General features: G+C 47.2%; 2 protein-coding genes across 2 annotated transcripts in view; both read right to left on the bottom strand.

Moving 5' to 3' along the window:
• LOC112242151 (unconventional myosin-If) overlaps window positions 1-11,612 on the bottom strand; it is a 32,927-nt gene extending 21,315 nt beyond the window's left edge. Inside the window, exons 1-5 of the mRNA XM_042309821.1 lie at window positions 11,384-11,612; window positions 7,488-7,619; window positions 2,561-2,650; window positions 914-1,008; window positions 298-385 (exon numbers count right to left, since the gene is read on the bottom strand). Coding sequence (XP_042165755.1) covers window positions 298-385; window positions 914-1,008; window positions 2,561-2,650; window positions 7,488-7,619; window positions 11,384-11,386 — 408 coding nt within the window. The 5' untranslated portion in view covers window positions 11,387-11,612. The remainder of the gene's footprint in view (window positions 1-297; window positions 386-913; window positions 1,009-2,560; window positions 2,651-7,487; window positions 7,620-11,383) is intronic.
• A 9,360-nt stretch (window positions 11,613-20,972) lies between these two features.
• The window catches only part of LOC112261865 (A disintegrin and metalloproteinase with thrombospondin motifs 10-like), a 54,829-nt gene continuing 51,773 nt past the window's right edge, over window positions 20,973-24,028 (bottom strand). Inside the window, exons 21-25 of the mRNA XM_042309863.1 lie at window positions 23,037-23,166; window positions 22,590-22,794; window positions 22,163-22,339; window positions 21,703-21,877; window positions 20,973-21,587 (exon numbers count right to left, since the gene is read on the bottom strand). Of these exons, the coding sequence (XP_042165797.1) occupies window positions 21,478-21,587; window positions 21,703-21,877; window positions 22,163-22,339; window positions 22,590-22,794; window positions 23,037-23,166 (797 nt within the window). The 3' untranslated portion in view covers window positions 20,973-21,477. The remainder of the gene's footprint in view (window positions 21,588-21,702; window positions 21,878-22,162; window positions 22,340-22,589; window positions 22,795-23,036; window positions 23,167-24,028) is intronic.

The following is a 24,028-nucleotide window of genomic DNA, read 5'->3' on the forward strand; positions in this document are numbered from 1 at the left end:
GTTTTATGAATGGTAATAATGTTAATATTTGTTTTATGAATGGCAATGATGTTAATATTCGTTTTATGAATGGTAATGATGTTAATAGTTGTTTTATGAATGGTAATGATGTTAATATTCGTTTTATGAATGGTAATGATGTTAATATTTGTTTTATGAATGGTAATGATGTTAATAGTTGTTTTATGAATGGTAATAATGTTAATATTTGTTTTATGAATGGTAATAATGTTAATAGTTGTTTTATGAATGGTAATAATGTTAATAGTTGTTTTATGAATGGTAATATGCTAATACCTGCACTTTATCACCTCCTCCTGATACTTTGGAGATGTAACCCATAATGTACTTGGCAGCCACAGTCTTCCCAGCTCCACTCTCCCCGCTGGCACAACACACACATAACACACAGACATATTAGAGGCAATGTCAAATACTTTGTGTGAAACTTTTTGGAAAGGTTAACTATGGCTGCACATGCAATTCACAGTTACATTTTTGGTATAAAGGAAATGAAACACTGATACTTTGGTAGTTTAGAGAAAAGCAGGGAAAGTTGGCCTCAGTGAGCTTGGGTGGAATGACACACATGAGAAGGCCTATGCAGTGTTTCCCAACCCTGGTCCTCCAGGACCCCCAACAGCACACCTTTTTATTGTAACCATGGACAAGCAGACATGATTCAACTTGTCAACTAATCATCAAGCCCTCAATGAGTTGAATGAGGTGTGTTTGTCAAGGGCTACAATGAAACTGTGTACTGCTGGGGGTCCTGGGGGACCAGGGTTGGGAAACATCAGCCTAAGGTGTGTAAGACGGAGGCACAGAGAAGCACTAGGCCTACATCCTGCCTTCCAGAAGAAACAGATTGCAGACTTTATAAATAAAGTGTGAGACTGTTATAATGACACACCTGATAATAACACACTGGTTCTCCTGATCAATCATCATGTTCCTGTACATGTTATCAGTCAGGGCGTAGATGTGGGGAGGGTTTTCATACTGGGCCTTTACAGGTAGAGAGAGAGCAAGAGCGAGAGAGAGAGAGAGAGAGAGAGAGAGAGAGACAGTGAGAGAGAGAGAGAGAGAGAGAGGGTGAGAGAGAGAGAGAGAGAGAGAGAGAGAGAGGGAGGGAGAGAGAGAGGGCGAGAGAGAGAAAGAGAGAGAGAGAGAGAGAGAGAGAGAGAGAGAGACAGAGAGAGAGAGAGAGAGAGAGAGAGAGAGAGAGAGAGAGAGAGAGAGAGAGAGAGAGAGAGAGAGAGAGAGAGAAGAAATGAGAGAGAAAAGAGCAAAAGAGTGGGAGTTTAATGTACACTGAAGAAGTATAAACGGAACATGTAAAGTGTTGGTCCATGTTTCATGAGCTGAAAAAAAATCCCTGAAATGTTCCATACGCACAAAAAGCTTATTTCTCTCAAATGTTGTGCACAAATTTGTTTACATCCTTGTTAGTGAGTATTTATACTTTGCCAAGATAATTCACCCACCTGACAGGTGTGGCATATCAAGAAGCTGATTAAACAGCATGATCATTACGCAGGTGCAGCTTGTACTGGTGACAATAAAAGGCCACTCTAAAATGTGCAGTTTTGTTACACACCACAATGCCACAGATTTCTTAAGTTTTGAGGGAGCGTGCAATTGGCATGCTGACTGCAGGAATGTCCACCAGAGCTGTAGTCAGAGAATTTAATGTTAATTTCTTTACTATGAGCTGCCTCCAACGTTGTTTTAGAGAACTTGGCAGTACCTCCAATCGGCCTCACAATCGCAGACCACATGTATGGCATTGTGTGGGCGAGCGGTTTGTTGATGTCAACGTTGTGAACAGAGTGCCCCATGGTGGCGGTGGGGTTATGGTATGGGCAGACATAAATTACGGACAACGAACACAATTGCATTTTATCGATGGCAATTTGAATGCACAAAGATACTGTGATGAGATCCTGAGACCCATTGTCGTGCCATTCCTCCGCAGTCAACTCATGTTTCAGCATGATAATGCACGGCCCCATGTTGCAAGGATCTGTACACAATTCCACAAAGCTGAAAATGTCCTAGTTTTTCCACGGCCTGCATACTCACCAGACCTGTCACCCATTGATCATGTTTGGGATGCTCTGAATCTACGTGTACAACGGCGTGTTCCAGTAACTTCACACAGACATTGAAGAGGAGTGGGACAACATTCCACAGGCCACAATCAACAGCCTGATGAACTCTATGCGAAGTAGATTGTGTTGCGCTTCATGAGGCAAATGAGGGTCACACCAGATACTAACTGGTTTTCTGATCAACGCCCCTACTTCTTTTTTTAAGGTATCTGTCATCAACAGATGCATATCTGTATTCCCAGTCATGTGAAATCCATAGATTAGGCCTAAGGAATTTATTTCAATTGACTGATTTCTTTATATGAAATGTAACTCAGTAAATCTTAGAAATTGTTGCATGTTGTATTTATAATTTTTGTTCAATGTCCAACTACTAAGGTAAATAAGGAAATGAATGGGCATATTAAGGCCAAAGTAAACATTGAAGAATAGGATGGTTTACTCACAGCCCCTTGGTAGAGTTCAATTTCCCGGTCAGTGAAATAGGGCATCTGTTTGAATGGGTTCACTGATATCAACACAGAGCCAATATAGGTCTGCACATGACTGTCAAGGAATAGGGAGGGTGTTTCTGGTGAAATCATGTCATGTTGAAACAATCACAGGGATATTTTTTATGATGATATCAACCTTACAAAAAGAAAAATATCACAAACCATAGCATCATCCTGTAACGGTTTTCTAGTGGTGATGAAGGAGAGTCGGACCAAACTGCAGCGTGTCGATTGCGATCCATATTTATTAAACAAAACGTAAACACGACTAAACACTAAACACGACTAAACACTAAACACGACAAAACAATAAACGTAATGAAAACCGAAAACAGCCTATCTAGTGCAAACTAACAGAGAGTACAAGTAAGACACTAAGGACAATCACCCACGACAAACTCAAAGAATATGGCTGCCTAAATATGGTTCCCAATCAGAGACAACGATAAGCACCTGCCTCTGATTGAGAACCACTCCAGACAGCCATAGACCTTGCTAGACAACCCACTAAGCTACAATCCCAATACCACCACCAAAACCCCAAGACAAACACACCACAATTACAAAAACCCCATGCCACACCCTGGCCTGACCAAATACATAAAGATAAACACAAAATACTTTGACCAGGGCGTGACAGAACCCCCTAAGGTGCGGACTCCCGAACGCACCTCAAAACAATAGGGAGGGTCCGGGTGGGCGTCTGTCCATGGTGGCGGCTCCGGCGCGGGACGTGGACCCCACTCCTTTAATGTCTTAGTCCCCTCTCCCTTCGTCCCTGGATAGTCCACCCTCGCCGCCGACCATGGCCTAGTAGTCCCCACCCAGAATCCCACTGGACTGAGGAGCAGATCGGGACTGAAGGACAGCTCGGGACCGAGGCAGCTCGGGACTGAGGGGAAGCTCGGGAGTGAGAGAAAGCTCAGGAGTGAGAGGAAGCTCAGGAGTGAGAGGAAGCTCAGGAGTGAGAGGAAGCTCAGGAGTGAGAGGAAGCTCAGGAGTGAGAGGAAGCTCAGGAGTGAGAGGAAGCTCAGGAGTGAGAGGAAGCTCAGGAGTGAGAGGAAGCTCAGGAGTGAGAGGAAGCTCAGGCAGGTAGATAGATCTACCAGCTCCTGGCTGGCTGGTGGTTTCAGCAGATCCTGGCTGACTGGCAGATCCTGGCTGACTGGCAGATCCTGGCTGACTGGCAGATCTGGAAGAGTCTTGTTGACTGGCAGATCTGGAAGAGTCTGGTTGACTGGCAGATCTGGAAGAGTCTGGTTGACTGGCAGATCTGGAAGAGTCTGGTTGACTGGCAGATCTGGAAGAGTCTGGTTGACTGGCAGATCTGGAAGAGTCTGGTTGACTGGCAGATCTGGAAGAGTCTGGCTGACTGGTAGATCTGGCGGCGCTGGGCAGACTGGCGGCGCTGGGCAGACTGGCGGCGCTGGGCAGACTGGCGGCTCTGGGCAGACTGGCGTTGCTGGGCAGACTGGCGGCGCTGGGCAGACTGGCGGCGCTGGGCATACTGGCGGTGCTGGGCAGACTGGCGGTGCTGGGCAGACTGACGACGCTGGGCAGACTGACGACGCTGGGCAGACTGACGACGCTGGGCAGACTGGCGATGCTGGGCAGACTGGCGATGCTGGGCAGACTGGCGGCACTAGCTGCTCCATATAGGCTGACAGCTCTGGCGGCTTCTTACAGACTGACCGCTCTGGCGGCTCCGGGCTGACTGGCAGCTCCTTGCAGACTGGCAGCTCCTTACAGACTGGCAGCTCCGTGCAGACTGACAGCTCCGTGCAGACTGACAGCTCCTTGCAGACTGGCAGCTCCATGCAGACTGGCAGCTCCATGCAGACTGGCAGCTCCATGCAGACTGGCTGCTCTATGTAGACTGACAGCTCTGGCTGCTTCATGCAGACTGACATCTCTGGCTGCTCCATGTAGACTGGCTGCTTCATGCAGACTGGCAGCTCGGGCTGCTTCATGTAGACTGACAGCTCTGGCTGCTCCATGCGGACTGACAGCTCTGGCTGCTCCATGTAGACTGACTGCTTCATGCAGACTGGCAGCTCGGGCTGCTTCATGTAGACTGACAGCTCTGGCTGCTCCATGCAGACTGACAGCTCTGACTGTTCCATGCAGACTGACAGCTCTGGCTGCTTCATGCAGACTGGCAGCTCTGGCTGCTCCATGTAGACTGGCTGCTTCATACAGACTGGCAGCTCGGGCTGCTTCATGTAGACTGACAGCTCTGGCTGCTCCTTGCAGACTGGCAGCTCCATGCAGACTGGCCGCTCTGGCTGCTCCATGCAGACTGACAGCTCTGGCTGCTTCATGCAGACTGGCAGCTCTGGCTGCTCCATGCAGACTGACAGCTCTGGCTGCTCCATGCAGACTGACAGCTCTGGCTGCTCCATGCAGACTGGCTGCTTCATGCAGACTGGCAGCTCTGGCTGCTCCATGCAGACTGACAGCTCTGGCTGCTCCATGTAGACTGGCTGCTTCATGCAGACTGGCAGCTCGGGCTGCTTCATGTAGACTGACAGCTCTGGCTGCTCCATGCAGACTGACAGCTCTGACTGTTCCATGCAGACTGACAGCTCTGGCTGCTTCATGCAGACTGGCAGCTCTGGCTGCTCCATGTAGACTGGCAGCTCTGGCTGCGCTGAACAGGCGGGAGACTCCGGCAGCGTAGGAGAGGAGAAAGGCTCTGGCTGCGCTGAACAGGCGGGAGACTCCGGCAGCGTAGGAGAGGAGAAAGGCTCTGGCTGCGCTAAACAGGCGGGAGGCTCCGGCAGCGCTGTAGAGGAGGAAGGCTCTAACAGCGCTAGATAGGCGGGAGACTCCGGCAGCGCAGGAGAGGAGAAAGGCTCTGGCTGCGCTAAACAGGCGGGAGGCTCCGGCAGCGCTGTAGAGGAGGAAGGCTCTGGCTGCGCTGAACAGGCGGGAGGCTCCGGCAGCGCTGGAGATGAGGAAAGCTCTAACAGCGCTAGAGAGGCGAGGCGCACTGTAGGCCTGATGCGTGGTGCTGGTACTGGTGGTACTGGACCGAGGACACGCACAGGAAGCCTGGAGCGGGGAGCTGCTACCGGAGGACTGGAGTGTGGAGGTGGCACAGGATGGGCTAGACCGTGAAGGCGTACTGGAGATCTTGAGAGCAGTGTTGGCACAGGATGTGCAAGGCTAGGGATGTGCACAGGAGGCCTGGTGCGTGAGGCTGGCACCAACTTCACCAGCCGACTAACACGCACCTCAGGACGAGTATGGAGCGCTAACCCAGGTGCCATCAAATCCCCAACACGTTCCGTCGGGCGAATTCCATGCAAAAAGCACCAACACAGCAACTCCCTCATTTCTCTCTCCTCCAATTTCCCCATTAACTCCTTCACAGTCTCTGGTTCTGGTCTCCTCCTTGGCTCCTCACGATAAACAGGGAGAGTTGGCTCAGGTCTGACTCCTGACTCTGCCACACTCTCCCTGAGCCCCCCAAGAAATTTTTGGGGCTGATTCTCAGGCTTCCATCCGCTACGCCGTGCTGCCTCCTCATATCTGCGCCTCTCAGCTTTCGCCGCCTCCAGTTCTTCCTTGGGGCGGCGATATTCTCCAGGCTGAGCCCAGGGTCCTTTACCGTCCAGTTCTTCCTCCCATGTCCATTTCTCCAGGTGGTGCAGCCTCTCCCACTGCAGCTGCTGCTGCTCCTGCTGCTGCTGCCTCTGTTGCCTCTCCTGTGGTTCCTGCCTGTTAACACGCTGCTTGGTCCGTTGGTGGTGGGTGATTCTGTAACGGTTTTCTAGTGGTGATGAAGGAGAGTCGGACCAAACTGCAGCGTGTCGATTGCGATCCATATTTATTAAACAAAACGTAAACACGACTAAACACTAAACACGACTAAACACTAAACACGACAAAACAATAAACGTAATGAAAACCGAAAACAGCCTATCTAGTGCAAACTAACAGAGAGTACAAGTAAGACACTAAGGACAATCACCCACGACAAACTCAAAGAATATGGCTGCCTAAATATGGTTCCCAATCAGAGACAACGATAAGCACCTGCCTCTGATTGAGAACCACTCCAGACAGCCATAGACCTTGCTAGACAACCCACTAAGCTACAATCCCAATACCACCACCAAAACCCCAAGACAAACACACCACAATTACAAAAACCCCATGCCACACCCTGGCCTGACCAAATACATAAAGATAAACACAAAATACTTTGACCAGGGCGTGACACATCCAGACTGGATAATATACAAATATATATTTTTTAAATCACACAAAGTAGGACGTACATGCCTAATGCCCAGTAAAAAGTGTCCTAAAAATAGGGAAGTTTGCTGTTGAGTCACACAGTGAATTTAAAAGAGGAACAGTGCAGTCCTACTATTGCATACATAGATGTGTGTCTGCTATGTGAAAATGTGTGCTAGGGGGATGACTGAGGCAAGGATGGTATGTTTGTTATTGTGTTGTTGTTATTGTGTTGTTGTTATTGTGTTGTTGCTAACGTGTCAATAGGAGTAACATCTATGGTCACCTGTGATACAGAATGGAAGGACCTACATGTATGCGATTGGTCAGTGATATGACCTCAATGATGTTTAATCTGAAATCTATCTACATGGTATTAAATCCTTTGTAAGATGTTTTGTTTGTGTGCATGTGTGTGTGCGTGTACGTGTGCCTATATATATCCGTCTGATAGAGTGTGTGTGTGGGCAGGTCATGTTTTCACAATGTACTTCCCCTCCTATTTTTAGCTTTCACTGAAGAGACATTTAAAGAAACAAGAACAGAAACATTAAAATACCCATCTCTTCACAGAAAAATGTGTTTTTGTGAGAAGTGGTACAGGAACTCTCTAACAATCAATCCAACAGGATACAAAGATGAAGTCATCCATGAATCTCTTCTTCAAGTTTTCCACAATGGCGTCTTCGCTGATCTTGGACAGCAGCACCATGTCGTCCACACCGCTCTGCTTGACATTCTGACTCTGCCAGTGGTACTTACTGCCCTGCAGGAGAGCACGGTCAGGGTTAGGGAATGCACATCATTTTATTTGGAATTGAGACAGAGAAAAGCAGAGGTAGGTCTGTAGAGAACCTAGTTCTTACTGAATGTGAGATATTCTAAGAGGGTTTCTACAACAGAAGACATGGTATAGAAAACCAGAGGAAGCATGGGCCTACTGTAATTGGAAGGCACATGCACCAGCAGACATCAGAGAGAAGTTTCTCAGCAGCAGGGTCTCTCTGTGTGTAACCCTGTCATTAAGAATGTGACTAACTGTGGTTATCAGTTCAAGAAGCTGAGGACAGTTACCAGGCAACGAGCAGTAGATGAGGTAAGCGTATGCCAGTTTGGTCATCTCTGTAAAGTACTTCTTCCCACTTTAATCTGCCAGAGTGATAACCATTAGTTAAGGTATCTGTTGAATATAGATGCTACCTATAGGAGTCTGTGTAATGGGAGGGCACTCAGTTTAAAGTACACCCTTGGGCCATGGTTTGGGGATTTCTTTACTCAAAATTAATCTGGTGCATTGTAAAGTAATGGTCAATTAAAGGGCTACCTTTACATTTTCTACACTCAACCCATGCCCTTGATATGATGATCACTGTCACCACGTAGTGCAGAGAGCTTCCTGACCACAGTTGAGGTGGCCCAGGTTTGGCCAAAGATGTTGTATTACACTGTATGACATGGTCCTGGCCTTGTTTGGGTTCCCAACACCGGTTTGATTTGATGTGTGGTGGAACCTGAAAGGAGGTCTAACATGGTTACTGTGATCTGAGTTTAACCAGCTGATGATAACTTTGGAGGAGAACATTTTAATACATCTGTATATTTCAACCAAAATGAGTCAGTCAACTCTGTCCAATCAATCAATGATATTCAATTATCAGTAAGATACCATGTACAGTAGATACTGTAAGAAAACCAGCAGTACTTCAGTCCTCAAGGGCGGTAATGGAATAGCTCTGTTGTAAAGATTCATTCCAACTTTTCATGTGAACAACCTGACTTATAAGGCTGTTTGTTTGTCACACATATCACAACAAATCCATAAATAATCTGCTCGGCTCGAAAACAGCCGGGAAAACCACAGTTCTGACTGCGCAATTTTTTCTTCTTCTTGCTATCGCTCTCTCCCTCACACTCTCCCTCTCTCCCTCTCTCTCCCTCTCTCACACTCTCCCTCTCTCTCCATCTTGTTCTCATACTCTCCCTCTCTCCCTCTCTCTCCCTCTCTCACACTCTCCCTCTCTCTCTCCCTCTCTCACGCTCTCCCTCTCTCTCCCTCTCTCACACTCTCCCTCTCTCTCTCCCTCTCTCTCCCTCTCTCACACTCTCCCTCTCTCCCTCTCCCTCTCTCACGCTCTCCCTATCTCTCTCACTCTCCCCCTCACTCTCCCTCTCTCTCCCTCTCTCACACTCTCCCTCTCTCACACTCTCCCTCTCGCTCTCACTCTCTCCATCTCTCTCTCAGACTCTCCCTCTCCCTCTCTCACACTCTCCCTCTCCCTCTCTCATACTCTCCCTCTCTCTCCCTCTCTCACACTCTCCCTCTCTCTCTCTCTCTCTCTCTCTCCATCTCTCTCTCATACTCTCCCTCTCTCACTCTCCCTCTCTCTCTCCCTCTCTCACACTCTCCCTCTCTCTCTCCCTCCCTCTCTCTCACACTCTCCCTCTCTCTCTCCCTCTCTCTCCATCTCTCTCTCATACTCTCCCTCTCTCACTCTCCCTCTCTCTCTCCCTCTCTCACACTCTCCCTCTCTCTCATACTCTCCCTCTCTCACTCTCCCTCTCTCTCTCCCTCTCTCACACTCTCCCTCTCTCTCGCTCTCTCTCTCCCTCTCTCTCATACTCTCCCTCTCTCACTCTCCCTCTCTCTCTCCCTCTCTCACACTCTCCCTCTCTCTCTCGCTCTCCCTCTCTCACACTCTCCCTATCTCTCTCACTCTCCCTCTCACTCTCCCTCTCTCTCCCTCTCCCTCTCACACTCTCCCTCCCTCTCCCACACTCTCCCTCTCTCACACTCTCCCTCTCTCACACTCTCCCTCTCTCTCTCTCTCTCTCACACACTCTCCCTCTCGCTCACACACTCTCCCTCTCTCACACTCTCCCTATCTCTCTCCCTCTCCCTCTCACTCTCCCTCTCTCACACTTTCCCTCTCACACTCTCCCTCCCTCTCCCACACTCTCCCTCACACTCTCCCTCTCTCACACTCTCCCTCTCTCTCTCTCTCTCTCTCTCTCTCTCTCTCACACACTCTCCCTCTCTCTCACACTCTCCCTCTCTCTCACACTCTCCCTCTCTCTCACTCTCCCTCTCACCTTGTTTTTACATACAAAATCCGATTATCCATTTGTTTGATATTTAAACTGTACAAAACACTCAAATAAGTCAGCGGCAATTAGACAATGTTTAGGTTAGACAGAGACAGAGAAAAAAGTTTCAATTGATCTACAGTATCTCAGCTCTTTACCTAACATTAAGTGGTACCATAGTCATAACCACAAGTCTGTGGATGTGCTGATGGTGGACAAAAGCCAAAATCTTAAAATAGCTAATTTCTGATGTGATTTTTGATCAAGTGATCAGTTAAAAAATGTCTCACTTTCTACTGTGCAGTGTCAGACCTGAGAGATGCTTTGTGCTACTACTGTATTATATTCATCATCCCTGTCACTACTGTCAGCCTGTCGCAGTGAAAGTCCCGACAAGGCATCCAAAATAAATCCAACAATGAAAACTGTCTTAATGTAAGCTTAATGTAAATTTGGCTAATTACGTTATCTTCTAAAATCTGTTGTGTTTGGGTATCCAGTTAGGGGCAGGATCTGTGCTTGGTAGTGTGAGGAGGCAGTATTGCGATTTAGGGGCAGGATCTGTGCTTGGGAGTGTGAGGAGGAAGTATTGCGATAGAAACCAAAGGCCCATCTGTCTCTCTGCCAGGGCTGCTGCACTTCCCCTCTAACGCCTCGCCACTGCATCTTGCAAAACCCTCTCGACTTTACAACACGCCTCTGCTGCAGTCCCTCCGTACACCCCTGCGGTTAGACCTTACCCAGCTCCTCAGGAACAATAGACACATCTACTGCTCCTTTTCACATTTGATAGGACAGTTTTGAATGTTTTTAACCTTGTACTTTTTCTCTCATGTCGTGTTTAAAGTCATGAGAAACCAATCTCTGGTTATGAATAGCACACATTCTTACTGAAATGTGAGGATGTATCTATCCCTCTAGTGTAGGAATGCTCACTAAAACCTAGGTGGACACGAGCAGGGCTTGCCAGTCAAAGGAGGAAAGGAAACCATCTTCTCCATTTAAGGAGTTACATTCTCTACTACTTAACGTCCACTACCCCCTGTTGTGCAGCTCCTTTTGTATGATAGTTGTTGAAAAGAGCGATAGAACATAGAAGTTATCTATTTTCCTTTCATCATCTTGACATATCTTTACCATTTCACATTATGCCCTCTTCCATTCATTGTGTAAGAATGGAACAGGTTTAAATCTCAGTCAGACACCATTGAACATCACTGTGCTTCAACATCTGTTCTAAGTCAGCAGTTGCCAGGCTTCAAAGTGCCAGCTTCAGGGTAGAATGTGAGACTTCACTGTACAGCTGTGTCAAGTGACCTCAACTTAACATATAAGGCCGTGTTTTCAGTAAGTCTGTGAGAGAGGAAAACTCAGCATATAGCTGTAGAGAATATACAAGCCCTAGTGAGAGTCCGCATCAGTCAAAATGTGTGTGAGGTGTGTTACCATCGTGCCAGCGTTGTGTGTGCCTCTCTCTTCCTGCGATCCTGCCTCAGCTGTCCAAAGTCCAGAGTATATGTGTGTATGTCGGTAATCCCACACTAGACCCTCACAGCACAGCCATCACAGTCAGGAAGTCTCCAGCACACACAGTCAGTCAGAGAGACACCAAGAAGACTTCAACATCCACAGCGTTCAAATCTACTTCCTCATACACAGACCTAGAGCGAAACAAGAACTGATCTCTGCCTCAGAGGACACACACTCACAGACTCAATCATCCTATATCTATTGTGGCAGACCAGGGGGTTTGGTCAAGACGTTTACACAGATCAGACACGGATAGAGTAGGATTAGCTTGGTTTCAAGGGTGTTTATTAAGTAATAAATCAAAAGAAAAGAATAGGTCTCCCCCATGAGACCCTCTCTGGGATTCCGTGTTCTGGGCTCCGGGTCTTGCTGTATCCTGTTTGGCACACAAACTCAAACTCCCTCGTCTTAGCTCGGTCACCGTCTCCAACTACATGGAAGTCACTTTACGACTTTACGGCTTTACGAGAATCGGATGGGAGCACAGCGCTTCCTTCAGAGGGCTGAACGCCACTTCACTGTTTTTCACAGGGAGGCGGGCCCTGGTTAGATTGGTGAGGGGGGAAGCTATAGCCGCAAAGTTGGGGATAAATCGGCTATAGTATCCTGCCAGTCCCAGGAAGGACTTGACCTGTGTCTTGGTTCGTGGAACGGGCCAGTCACGCACAGCGTGAACCTTCCTCTCCTGGGGCTTGACGTTCCCCCGTCCGATCAAATACCCCAGGTACTCTACCTCCTCGAAACCTAGTTTGCACTTCTTGGGGTTCGCTGTCAACCCGGTTTGTCTGAGCACGTCCAGCACCGCCTGGAGGCACGTGAAGTGCTCATCCCAACCTTGGCTGTGGATGATGATGTCATCCAAATAGGCCGCTGCGTACTGCTGGTGGGGTCGAAGTACTTTGTTCTTCAGCCGCTGGAATGTCCTCGGGGCTCCGTGGAGACCGAACGGGAGCACCCGGTACTGATACAACCCGTCTGGTGTCGAAAATGCCTTCTTCTCTCGGGAGGAGGCTGACAACGGTACCTGCCAATATCCTTTGGTCAGGTCAAGGGTGCTGATGTATCGGGCCTTTTCCAATCGATCGATGAGCTCATCCACCCTCGGCATGGGATATGCATCGAACAAGCTGATGCCGCTCACCCCCCAGAAATCATTACAGAAGCGGAGGCTACCGTCCGGTTTGGGCACCAACACGATGGGGCTGCACCATGCATTGTGGGACTCTTCAACGACCCCCATCCTTAGCATGGCCTCCACTTCCTGTTTCACGGCCTTCCTTCGGGCCCCCAGAATCCGATATGGCCTCTTTCTTACCGTTTCGCCAGGTACGGATGTGGTGTTCAATGAGGGGCGTGCGGCCCGGCTTCTCGGAGAACACCGCCATGTTCCGATCGACAAGCTCCCTGAGCTCTTGCTTCTGGGCCTGGTCGAGGTCCTCATTGCTTGGGACCACCACTGGTCCCATTGGCATCCTGGGTCCCGACCATAACGTGCCACTCTCGTGCCACTTCTTCAACAGGTTCACGTGGTAAATCTGTTGAGGTTTCCATCTCCCTGATTGTCGTACGCGGTAATTCACAGGTCCCATCTTCTCGACTACCTCGTATGGTTTGTGCCATGTTGCCAGGAACTTACTTTCGGCCATGAGGATTAATTAAACTTAGAACCACCCTTCCCGGATCCAGGAGAATTGTCACCAACAACGCTAAATAGCAAAGCGCAACAGTCAAATAATATTACTAGAAAATATTCATATTCATGAAATCACAAGTGAAATATAGCGAAACACAGCTTAGCCTTTTGTTAATCACCCTGTCGTCTCAGATTTTGAAATTATGCTTTACAGCAAAAGCAATACAAGCGTTTGTGTAAGTTTATCGATAGCATAACAAAACAATAAGTACACCTAGCATCAGGTAACGTGGTCACAAAAATCAGAAAAGCAATCAAATTAATCGTTTACCTTTGATGATCTTCGGATGTTTTCACTCACGAGACTCCCAGTTAGACAGCAAATGTTCCTTTTGTTCCATAAATATATTTTTTATATCCAAATACCTGCGTTAGTTTGGTGCGTTATGCCCAGGAATCCACCGGAAAGAGCGGTCACGACAACGCAGACAAAAATTCCAAATTATATCCATAAACATGTCAAATGTTTTTTATAATCAATCCTCATGTTGTTTTTCAAATATCTATTCGATAAGATATCAACCCGGGACAGTTGGCTTTTCACTAGGACCGGGGGTAACAATGGCCACTTCTCTCTTTTGAGCACAAATCACTCTGAGAGCCCCCACCTGTCCAATTACGTAATGTGGTCGTTCACACTCATTCTTCAAAATAAAAGCCTGAAACTATGTCTAAAGGCTGTTGACACCTTAGGGAAGCCATAGAAAAAGGAATCTGGTTGATATCCCTTTCAATGGGCAATAGGGATGTATAGGAACACAGGGTTTTCAAAATAAGTGTCACTTCCTGATTGGATTTTTCTCAGGCTTTTGCCTGCAATATCAGTTCTGTTATACTGACAGACAATATTTTTACAGTTTTGGAAACTTTAGAGTGTTTTCTATCCTAAGCTGACAATTATATGCATATTCTAGCATCTGGTCCTGAGAAATAGACCGTTTACTCTGGGAACGTTATTTTTCCAAACATAAAAATAGTGCCCCCTAGCTTCAAGACCAGCACCTTGTCTCCCACCTGGAATTCTCAGGGCTGGGCTCTCTGATTGTAGACCTGGGCTTGGGCGCGTTGGGCCTTCTCCACATGTTCCCTCACGACGGGCCATATGGCTGTCATCCACTCATCGTATCCACGCTGCGTAATGGGGTCGGTTGGGCTTCCCACACCTCCTTTGCGAGGTCAAGTATGCCGCGTGGCCTCATCCAGTAGAGGAGTTTGAACGGGGAAAACCCAGTAGAGGATGGGGGTACTTGAGAACATTAGGTGGGGTAGTAGCTGGTCCCAGTTCTTCCCGTCCTGCTCGATGACCTTCCACAGCATCTGTTTGAGCATTTTATTAAAGCGCTCGACGAGCCCATCTGTCTGAGGGTGAAAAACAGCGGTCTGGATCTGCTTGATCTGCAGGAGGGATCACAACTCTTTAATGAGGCAGGACATAAACTCCGTACCTTGGTCTGTCAAGATCTCGTTCGGGATGCCCACCTGGCTAAAGAGGTGGAACAGCTCCCGAGCGATTCCCTTGGATACCGCCACCCGTAGGGGAATGGCCTAAGGATACTGGGTGGCATAATCTACTATCACCAGGATGTACCGGTGTCCTCATGCTGTTCTTACCAGGGGTCCCACTATGTCCATGGCGATGCGTTCAAAGGTCACCCCGATGATCAGTAGGGGGACCAATGGGCTTCGGAAGTGAGCTTTCGAGCCGTGAGTTGACACTCCGGGCGGCTGATACAGTATCTTCTACGGCCCTCCTCATCCCGGGCCAGTGGAACCGGGCGGCAATCCGTTCCCGGGTCTTTTCCATTCCCAGGTGCGCCCCCAACAGGTGGGAGTGGGCCAGCTGAAGAACGGTTCCCACGTACCGTCGGGGCAACAACAATACCTCTCAAAGTTCCCCCTGTTGGCGTGACACCTGATACAAAAGGTTATTGTTGATTTGGAAATGGGGGTATAGCCAGTCACTCAACCCCGGAAGTAGCTGTCCATCCACCGCTATCACTTGGGCTGCGGCGGCTTTCAAGTTCGGATCCTCCCACTGGGCCGTCCCAAATTGTCCGCTCAGTTGCCCCCCCGCGGGGTCTCGACTGGCCCCTCGAAATCGAGGAGGGGGAGGATGGGCTCCTCCTCCAGGGGTTCCCCAGGGGGTTCGGGTTCCAGCGCCCTCTCCGACTCCGACTCCAGAGCCGTAGACACATGCTGGTTAACCGGTTGCTTCCGGGCCGCACAGGCTATTGGTCGTCCCCGCTCTCTTCTTCGGCCGGCTCGTACCTTCTTCCTCAACTCGTGCCCCCATAAGGCAGCAAACAGAGGACAATGCCGTCCCACTAGGAGAGGTCCCGGTAACTCTGGCACTGCACCCACTGTCATCTGGCAGCTCCCTTGTGGCGTCACGATGTTGGTCCATACGGTTGAATACCGCTTTGTGTCACCGTGAACACAGGAAATGGACATCTCCCTACCCCTTTTGGTCTCCTGGTTCAGCAGGCTCGTGGTTACGAGCGTAACCATACTTCCGGAGTCCAATAGCGCCTCCATGTCGTGTCCGTCAACCTTCACCGGGACCATGGTGCAGTTGATTCGGGGTGCCCCAACAGGAGGTGACATAGTTCACAGCGCGATCCACCTCGCCACCGGGGCAAGCTGAGCCGGGCAATTCTAGGCAATGTGCCCCCGGGTGCCATACTCCAAACACCTCTTGTGGTCGCCATCTTCCTGGGGTCGTCGGGGATGGGTCGGCCCTACCCCAGCCATTTCTCCATGGGTTTGCGGTCCTTTGGCCCTGCCGACTGTTGGTTCGGGGCACACTGTGGTTGGGCTGTCCTTCCGTCCCCTCGGACGGGTCGAAGATCAGTATTTTGTCTCCCCCATACCCAACTTCTTATCTTGCCAAATTGTTAATGAGTTGTTTACACACCTCCTTGACAGTATTTTAACACACACACTATCTACTAATATCTTTATTTTACAATTTGTGAAATCTGTCTGCCATGGTGTTCTGTGGTGTAGATGTTTGTTTGTTAGTTTGTTTGGTTGTGTGTGTTTCTGTGATTATTTTAGATGTTTTGTTAATTTATTATATATATATTTTTATTTTATTTTATGCTTTGTTAAACAATATTAGGTTGTTTCTGGACCAGGCCTCAGATTTTTTTCACTGATTCTAAGAGGAGGGAGTGTAACAATGAACTGTACCTGAATTAAAATTGAATTGAAATGTGATTGACATACTGGCAAATCAACATGATGGGTAAGTCATGAATCCATAATCCCCTTTCTGACATCAGACCTTCCACCTCTCGTCCTTTCTCCCCGGGAATAGCTAAAGACTCTGTATAGCTGCATTTAATACTTTTTTTGTTTTTACTTTAATTTTAAAAAGTGTATATCAGTATAATGTATGCATGTATCACTACAAGGCCTAAAACAAGCAGGTTCTCATGAAAATGAAAGAATGAGGGATTCCTCTGACCTATGATTTCAACACTCATATTCCTCCAAATTTCAACTTGTTTCAAACTTCTGAATTATTAACAAATAATCTACAATACACAATTTTGACTTAAATCTTTTTCATTTAAAAAAAGCCAGACATTTCATCAAGTTGAGTGTGTAATGTGTATTTAAATATTTATATTTATATATATAGAAAAAATGTGATCTCCATCATTAAATTGTGATCACAGTGAAATCACTGGGTTTGGTTCCTCTGCGTTTCTACCAAGGTTCCTGCTTTCTAGGGAGTTTTTCGTGGCTACTGCTTCTACACCTGCATTGGGGTTTTAGGGGTTTTAGGCCTGGTTTCTGTAAAGCATTTTGTGACAACTGCTGATGTAAAAAGGGTTTATAAAATAAATTTGATTGACATATCATGGCCGGTGAGTCCAGTGACTAGATGCTGATTGGTGTCTAGTCACTGGAGTCAGATGTGAGGGAGTTGGTTGATTGGGCCTCTAGGATTACGGCTGGGCTGGCGTTCACCCTTCCAGTTTGCTCGAGGGGGGAGGCGGCAATCAGCTGTCTCCGGCCTTCCCTCCAGAAATATGTCTTCTGCTCCTTGTACTCCACAGTACCAAGATCAACCTTTTCCCACATGCTTGTCTTTGTCTCCTCAAGTTAATCACAAATGTTTTCCACATTGGTCAGAAAGTTCTCTCTTTTGTCCTTATCGGTGAACTTTCTTTCTACATCAACGTTTAGTTGTGTCACTTGATCTCTAGTCGTGCACAATTGTGCTGTCACTTCTTGTATGGTCAGTGCCATTAAATCAAACGAGCATTCATTAAGAATCTATGAGATACAGAAATAGATGGATAATCACATAATGTCAGGGTTTAAAACGGGCAAATCTGTGGAGAGAGAGGAAAGCACACAATTCTCGATGCATTTATTAACAATGTGGCTATTTATTCACTGTAATATATTCATTTCAAAGGTTTTAGATGGGGGACGGGGGCATGTTTCTATAGTAATTAAAATACAGTACATATCTGTAACACTTAGCATGTGAAAACAGCAACAAACAAACAATATTATCCCTCTTATTTGATAAAACAGTTTGTCTCTGAGGTCACACCATGACCATGGACACAAATGGTTCAAAATTGAAGGCAAAACGTACTTCGCTTACATATTCAGACAGTCAAATAGGACACCTTGTTTCATTAAAACAGTTCTGTTATGTTTTCGGTCAGATAGTGTAGCAAAGCATCAGGTAGTGTGCTGACAACCAGTTGTATCAGAAGTTGTTAACAGATATGGGTCCCATACCCAGTTACTGAAGGTGGGAAAATAAATGTTTAACTTCTCTTCTCACAAACTGATATAGCACAACTGTGACTTTGGCACCAACCTCAAACAAAACCATTTTGGTAACACTTTACTTGACACGGCGTCATAACAAGTAACAAGTTATGACACAATCATATCCATGTCATATGTCAGAACAGCTGACATAACTTGTCATAACCTGTCATAATATGGACATAACACTGTCATGACATATATTTAGACCTGTCATGACATATATTTAGACCTGTCGTGACATATATTGCATTATTTGATGGCTGGTTATGACACCTACATAAGAGTGTCAGAACCCACAACACCTACCACACAAGGCAAAACATTCCATTACACCACAGCCTACGTGTCAACACTATGTTAATGTTATATTTTTGGTTGTTGTTGAAATGTACGTTATTAAATTATCTTTGTAATTGCTCACACATTGATGCACCTACCCCAGTGCTCTGTTGCTGATGACTGAGATGAATGCAGGACCAGATTTCAGGAGCAGGACAAGACACCCTCTTTTTGACTGATGACTGATAAGGGCATTTATGATTCTGATGGTCATAATGCTTCTTAGTCCTAGTAAAGTGACACATGATGGTCATTATGCTTCATGACAGTGTCATAAAGTGATTTAAAATATGATGAAAAAACATGACTGTAAAGAATGTATTACAACAAAGGATTTAAGAAACAAACTTTCAAATGAAAGGAAACTTCTTGGCAGAAAATAATCATTTGAATAAACATTGGTTTTGACACTCTTATGTAGGTGTCATAACCAGCCATAAAATAATGCAATATATGTCACAACAGGTGTAAATATATGGGTCATGACAGTGTTCTGACCATATTATGACATGTTATAACATATTATGACATGATATGACACTGGGTGTCAAGTAAAGTGTTACCACCATGCAATATTCAACAGAATGACATCCAACAACGACAACAATTAGCTAAGAAATAGCACCATTCAGAAGCACCATCAGGAGAGTAATAGCAACCTAGTTACTCCAATAGAAATCAGTTCCTTCATTGAGAGCTGACATTAAGGGCTGGTTCTGAGTGTGAGCCCAGTAAATGGATGAATGTGTAAGAAGGCAGTTACTGTACATGTAGCATATTAGAGACAAGTAAACTGGTTGACCATTAAAGGCACAGTAGGAAGGCCATGCTATCAGAGAGAATGATCACTCAAGGCCAGGGTGCATGGGAGGGTCTCTGTTCCGATGTAATCAGAGGTGGGAGGTGGTTGACTCAGTGATGAACACTGTGTTTCCAATCACTGTATACGTGACTAATACAGACTACCATGTAGCATTGTTCACATTGATGAGGCTATGGTAGGTCTGCCTGTATCTAAACATGTACAGTAAGTACTACAGTATGAGAGAAGGGTTGAGGTTTGCTGCTAGACGTGAACTGAACCGATCATTTACCAGCCCTTGCTGGGTCCCGTAAAATGGCAAGACAGAGGCGAGTAAACTGTTATGAACATGGACCGGACCGTGGATCGAGAGTGTTAAGTAGAGTCTTCAAGACAAGTCTCAAATAATGAACATACATTATCCCTATGACTAGTCAGACTTTGTGCAATTCAAACCCTTTTCAAAAAGATTTTGTTCTGAGACAAAGCATTGACAAGATAACTTAGAAGACCAAGTGAGTTGGCAACAGCCACCAGATAATAAACATTACATTGGGTAAGTGACAGTAAAGTATCAGAACAGTTTCATTTGTACAGTGTAGATTTAGTGTACACATAGAACAACGTCTGTAAATATACAAGTAAAGGTATGTATGGACATAGTTGCTCAGGGTAAGACTGAGCCACTGAATAAACAACAGAGAAACACAACTAAGCTGAACAATGTACTTTGGCCAGTCCTGTGGCCAGCATGGCAATAGTAGTAGCACCAAACCTTTAAAGGATATACACTACATTACCAAAAATATGTGGACACCTGCTTGTCGAACATCTCATTCCAAAATCACAGGCATTAATATGGTAATACGGAGTTGGTCCCCCCCTTTGCTGCTATAACAGCATCCTCTCTTCTGGGAAGGCTTTCCACTAGATGTTGGAACATTGCTGCGGGGACTTGCTTCCATTCAGCCAGAAGAGCATTAGTGAGGTCGGGGACTGATGTTGGGCGATTAGGCCTTCCAATTCATCCCAAAGGTGTTCGATGGGGTTGAGGTCAGGGCTCTGTGCAGGCCAGTCAATTTCTTCCACACCGACCTCGACAAACCATTTATGTACGGACCTCGCTTTGTGCACGGGGGCATTGTCATGCTGAAATAGGGCCTTCCCCAAACTGTTGCCACAAATCTGGAAGCACAGAATCCTCTAGAATGTCATTGTATGCTGTAGCATTAACATTTCCCTTCACTGGAACCAAGGGGCCTAGCCCGAACCATGAAAATAGCCCCAGACCATTATTCCTCCTTCACCAAACTTTACAGTTGGTTAGGTGCACTGGGGCAGGTAGGGTTCTCCTGGCATCCACCAAACCCAGATTTGTCTGTCGGACTGCAATGGTGAAGCGTGATTTATCACTCCAGAGAACGACGTTTCCACTGCTCCAGAGTCTAATGGCGGATAGCTTTACATCACTCCAGCCGACACTTGGCATTGCGCATGGGGTTCTTAGGCTTGTGTGCGGCTGCTTGGCCATGGAAACCCATTTCAAAAAGCTCCCAACAAACAGTTATTGTGCTGACGTTGCTTACAGAGGCAGTTTGGAACTCGATAGTGAGTGTTGCAACCGAGGACAGATAATTTTTACTCGCTATGCGCTTCAGCACTCGGTGGTCCTGTTCTGTGAGCTTGTGTGGCCTACCACTTCACGGCTGAGCCGTTGTTGCTCCTAGACATTTCCACGTCACAATAAAAGCACTTACAGTTGACCGGGGCAGAAATCTGACTAACTGACTTGTTGGAAAGGTGGAATCCTATGACGGTGCCATCTTGAAAGTCACTGAGCTCTTCAGTAAGACTATTTTACTGCTGATGTTTGTCTATGGAGATTGCATAGCTGTTTGCTCGATTTTATACACCTGTCAGCAACAGGTGTGGCTGAAATAGCCGAATCCACTAATTTGAAGGGGTGTCCACATACTTTTGTATATATAGTGTACGTACATAGCAACAGAGAGATATCCCAGCAGCTCATCTGGTCTTCACAGCAGTGGCCCCAAAGCTGGTATAAGATAGGGTACTTTCAGAGTGCGGGATAAAAGTACAGTTCTCTCTCTCTCTCACCCTCCCACCATCTACTTCTCTGTCCACGGATGTCAGGCAGGCTGCTCTGCGGTGCGTTGGCTGGGCCGTCCCTCCCCCCTGTGGAATGTGCAGCTCAGTGGGTCTGTTCTGGGCCCGCTAGGGGTGGCTCCTGGTCTGGTCTGGGCCCGCTAGGGGTGGCTCCTGGTCTGGTCTGGGCCCGCTAGGAGTGGCTCCTGGTCTAGTCTGGGCCCGCTGGGGATGCCTCCTGGTCTGGCTCTCGGTCTGGTTCAGGGGTCAGTGTCCTTGGCAGGTCTTACAGCACATCTGTCTGAAGTAGGGGCGGCTGCAGAACTTAAACCTGAGCACCAGGGGGCAGTACGCCACTGTGTTCACATCTTTGCACTCTGGAAGGGAAAAATATATAAAAAACTCAAATTAAAATAATGAACCACTTAGATGGATATTTAGCCTGCAGGAGAATACAGTGAGAAGGTAATTAATAGAGAGTTGAACTTTGACCTTCGGGGTCACCCTCGGGGATGTCCATGGGTAGGCTACTGAGGTCACATTTGCTCTTGCACTGTTGCATGGCTGCCGGGCGCTGGAGGTCTGGGCACTCATTGGACGGCTGGCCGGTTTGTGCGAGACACTGCACAGAGCGCTTCTCCTGACCCAGACCACACCTGGCCGAGCACTGACACAAAACAGAGAGAGAGAGAGAGAGAGAGAGAGAGAGAGAGAGAGAGAGAGAGAGAGAGAGAGAGAGAGAGGTCACCAAACTAGGAGTGCACGCAAATAAGCCATAGCAAAGATGGATAATAGATCACTTTACAAATCTGAACAGGAATGCTTAACATTGTCAAGTATTTTTTCTTCACTTCACTAGATCAAACAAGAGGACCTAGGAGGTATAGTTGAATGAGAGTAGTTCAATACATAGCAGAGCCCAAGTTAGTCCCAGCAAGCCCCCCAGCCTTACCTCTCCCCAGGGCCCTGTGACCCACATGGGTGGTGGGCAGCGCTGCAGGTTACAGCGCACCCTGGTGGTGGGACGCCCATGCTTGGGACACTGGGACTCTGGCAGTATGTCTCCACTCTCCCCACGCTTACACAGAAGGACACGGTGCCTGAACCCTGGACCACAACTGGGATTACACTGGGGGGGGGAGATATGGGGCAGAGGTTATTCAAGTCTGAGATCTCTAACCTCTACAGCCTCAGAGCCCACCCGTACAGTACAAAGCCCAACCAGCAGGTGGTATTGATTACACACAGAAATGTTGCATAGGTACAGAAAGTGTCGAGGTCAGCAACTACTCACTTTTTTTCTTAAAATCTTTAGATTCCACTAGTTAGATTAAATACAAAATAGTAGGGTTAGTTTATGGGGGGTATTTTGGGTATACCTCTGACCAGTCCAGGGCCAGCCACTCGGGGGGGCAGGTGTGGTTGCTGCAGGGTTCAGTGAGAGGTGGTCGTGGAGGAGTACAGGCGCTGTCGTCCTGGACCTTCTCCTCTGTAGGAGAGATCTTCCTCTTACACAACACCTCTCTGGTCCTCAGGCCCCCGTTACAGCTGCGACTGCACTCAGACCACACCCCAGACCACCAGCTGGGGGAGACAGACACCCGGACAGATCTTAGTCTAGCAGGATGCCATACTGTCCCACTACCACACACGTGCATACACACATAGACACACACACACACACATACTTAAACTGCGTATATAGGTTAATTACGTTACCAGGTCAGAATTTTTTAAGTTGTAGCAACAGCCCTAGCAATGGGGGGGGCTTCACAGAGAGGAGCTTCACACAGGCCAGGCCGTGGGACTGATACACTGACACTCACCTTGGGGAGCATGGCTCAGAGTTGCAGGCTCGCTTCTTGTCTTTGGGTTTGCTCTTCTTGTCACAGAAGTGGTTGTAGACCACGGTGTGATCTGTCTGCTTCTTACACACGACCTGCTGGGTCTGACCACCTGACAGACAGAGGGAGGTTAGAACACTTTTAGAATACAGTCAGAACTCCTTTGGTCGTTCCTCTGATGCAGCTCACACTGTGCCCTTCACAGTGTACAACTTGTACAAGCCCTCCTCCATTCACTTGTTTTGCTGACATAAGGTCAAGTAAATGTGCTTTTAAGCAAAGTAAATGAGTTCTTATCAGGCTAGCTGCTTTGGATCATTAACCCGCGACAGAAAGAAAGCAAAGTTTACCTAAGACCTGCGTGAACGTCTGCAGTTTCACCAACCCCACAGTACCTCTGTTCATGAACATTCCATTCCCATGTTTCCCCAGGGTCAGTGTTACGTTAGGAACACTCTGAAGCCACCATGTACCAGTGTGTGTGTAATGTGTATGTATGAGAGAGGGAATATGAGAAAGCCTATGAGAAAGTGAGGGGTATGCACTGTGCATGTATTAGTATTTGTATTTATTATGGATCCCCATTAGCTGCTGGGGTTCAGCAAAATTAAGGCAGTTTATACCATTTTAAAACAATACACAGATTTCAGAACACACTGTGTGCCCTCAGGCTCCAACTCCACCACTACCACATAGACAGTTCAAAAGCCCTGCACAGCAGCTAAATGGATCATTAGTCAAAAAATAATAAAAATAATAATATGCTTATATTTGTCATGTTATACACTTGTACAAACGTAAACATTTTTTGTTTCTTGCTTAACCCAATTCCCCCCTGAGAATCGCGCAGGGAGTGGGTCACTGCCAGGGTCACCATTGTCCAGTGCCCCTGGAGCAATTGGGGTTAACCCTTTACACTCGTACCTGCCTACGGGTTATAAATGGCAGATTTGGTCACTGATAAACGCCTAAAT

Source organism: Oncorhynchus tshawytscha, linkage group LG01, assembly GCF_018296145.1.
Source record: "Oncorhynchus tshawytscha isolate Ot180627B linkage group LG01, Otsh_v2.0, whole genome shotgun sequence".
Classification (NCBI taxonomy): Eukaryota; Metazoa; Chordata; class Actinopteri; order Salmoniformes; family Salmonidae; genus Oncorhynchus; species Oncorhynchus tshawytscha.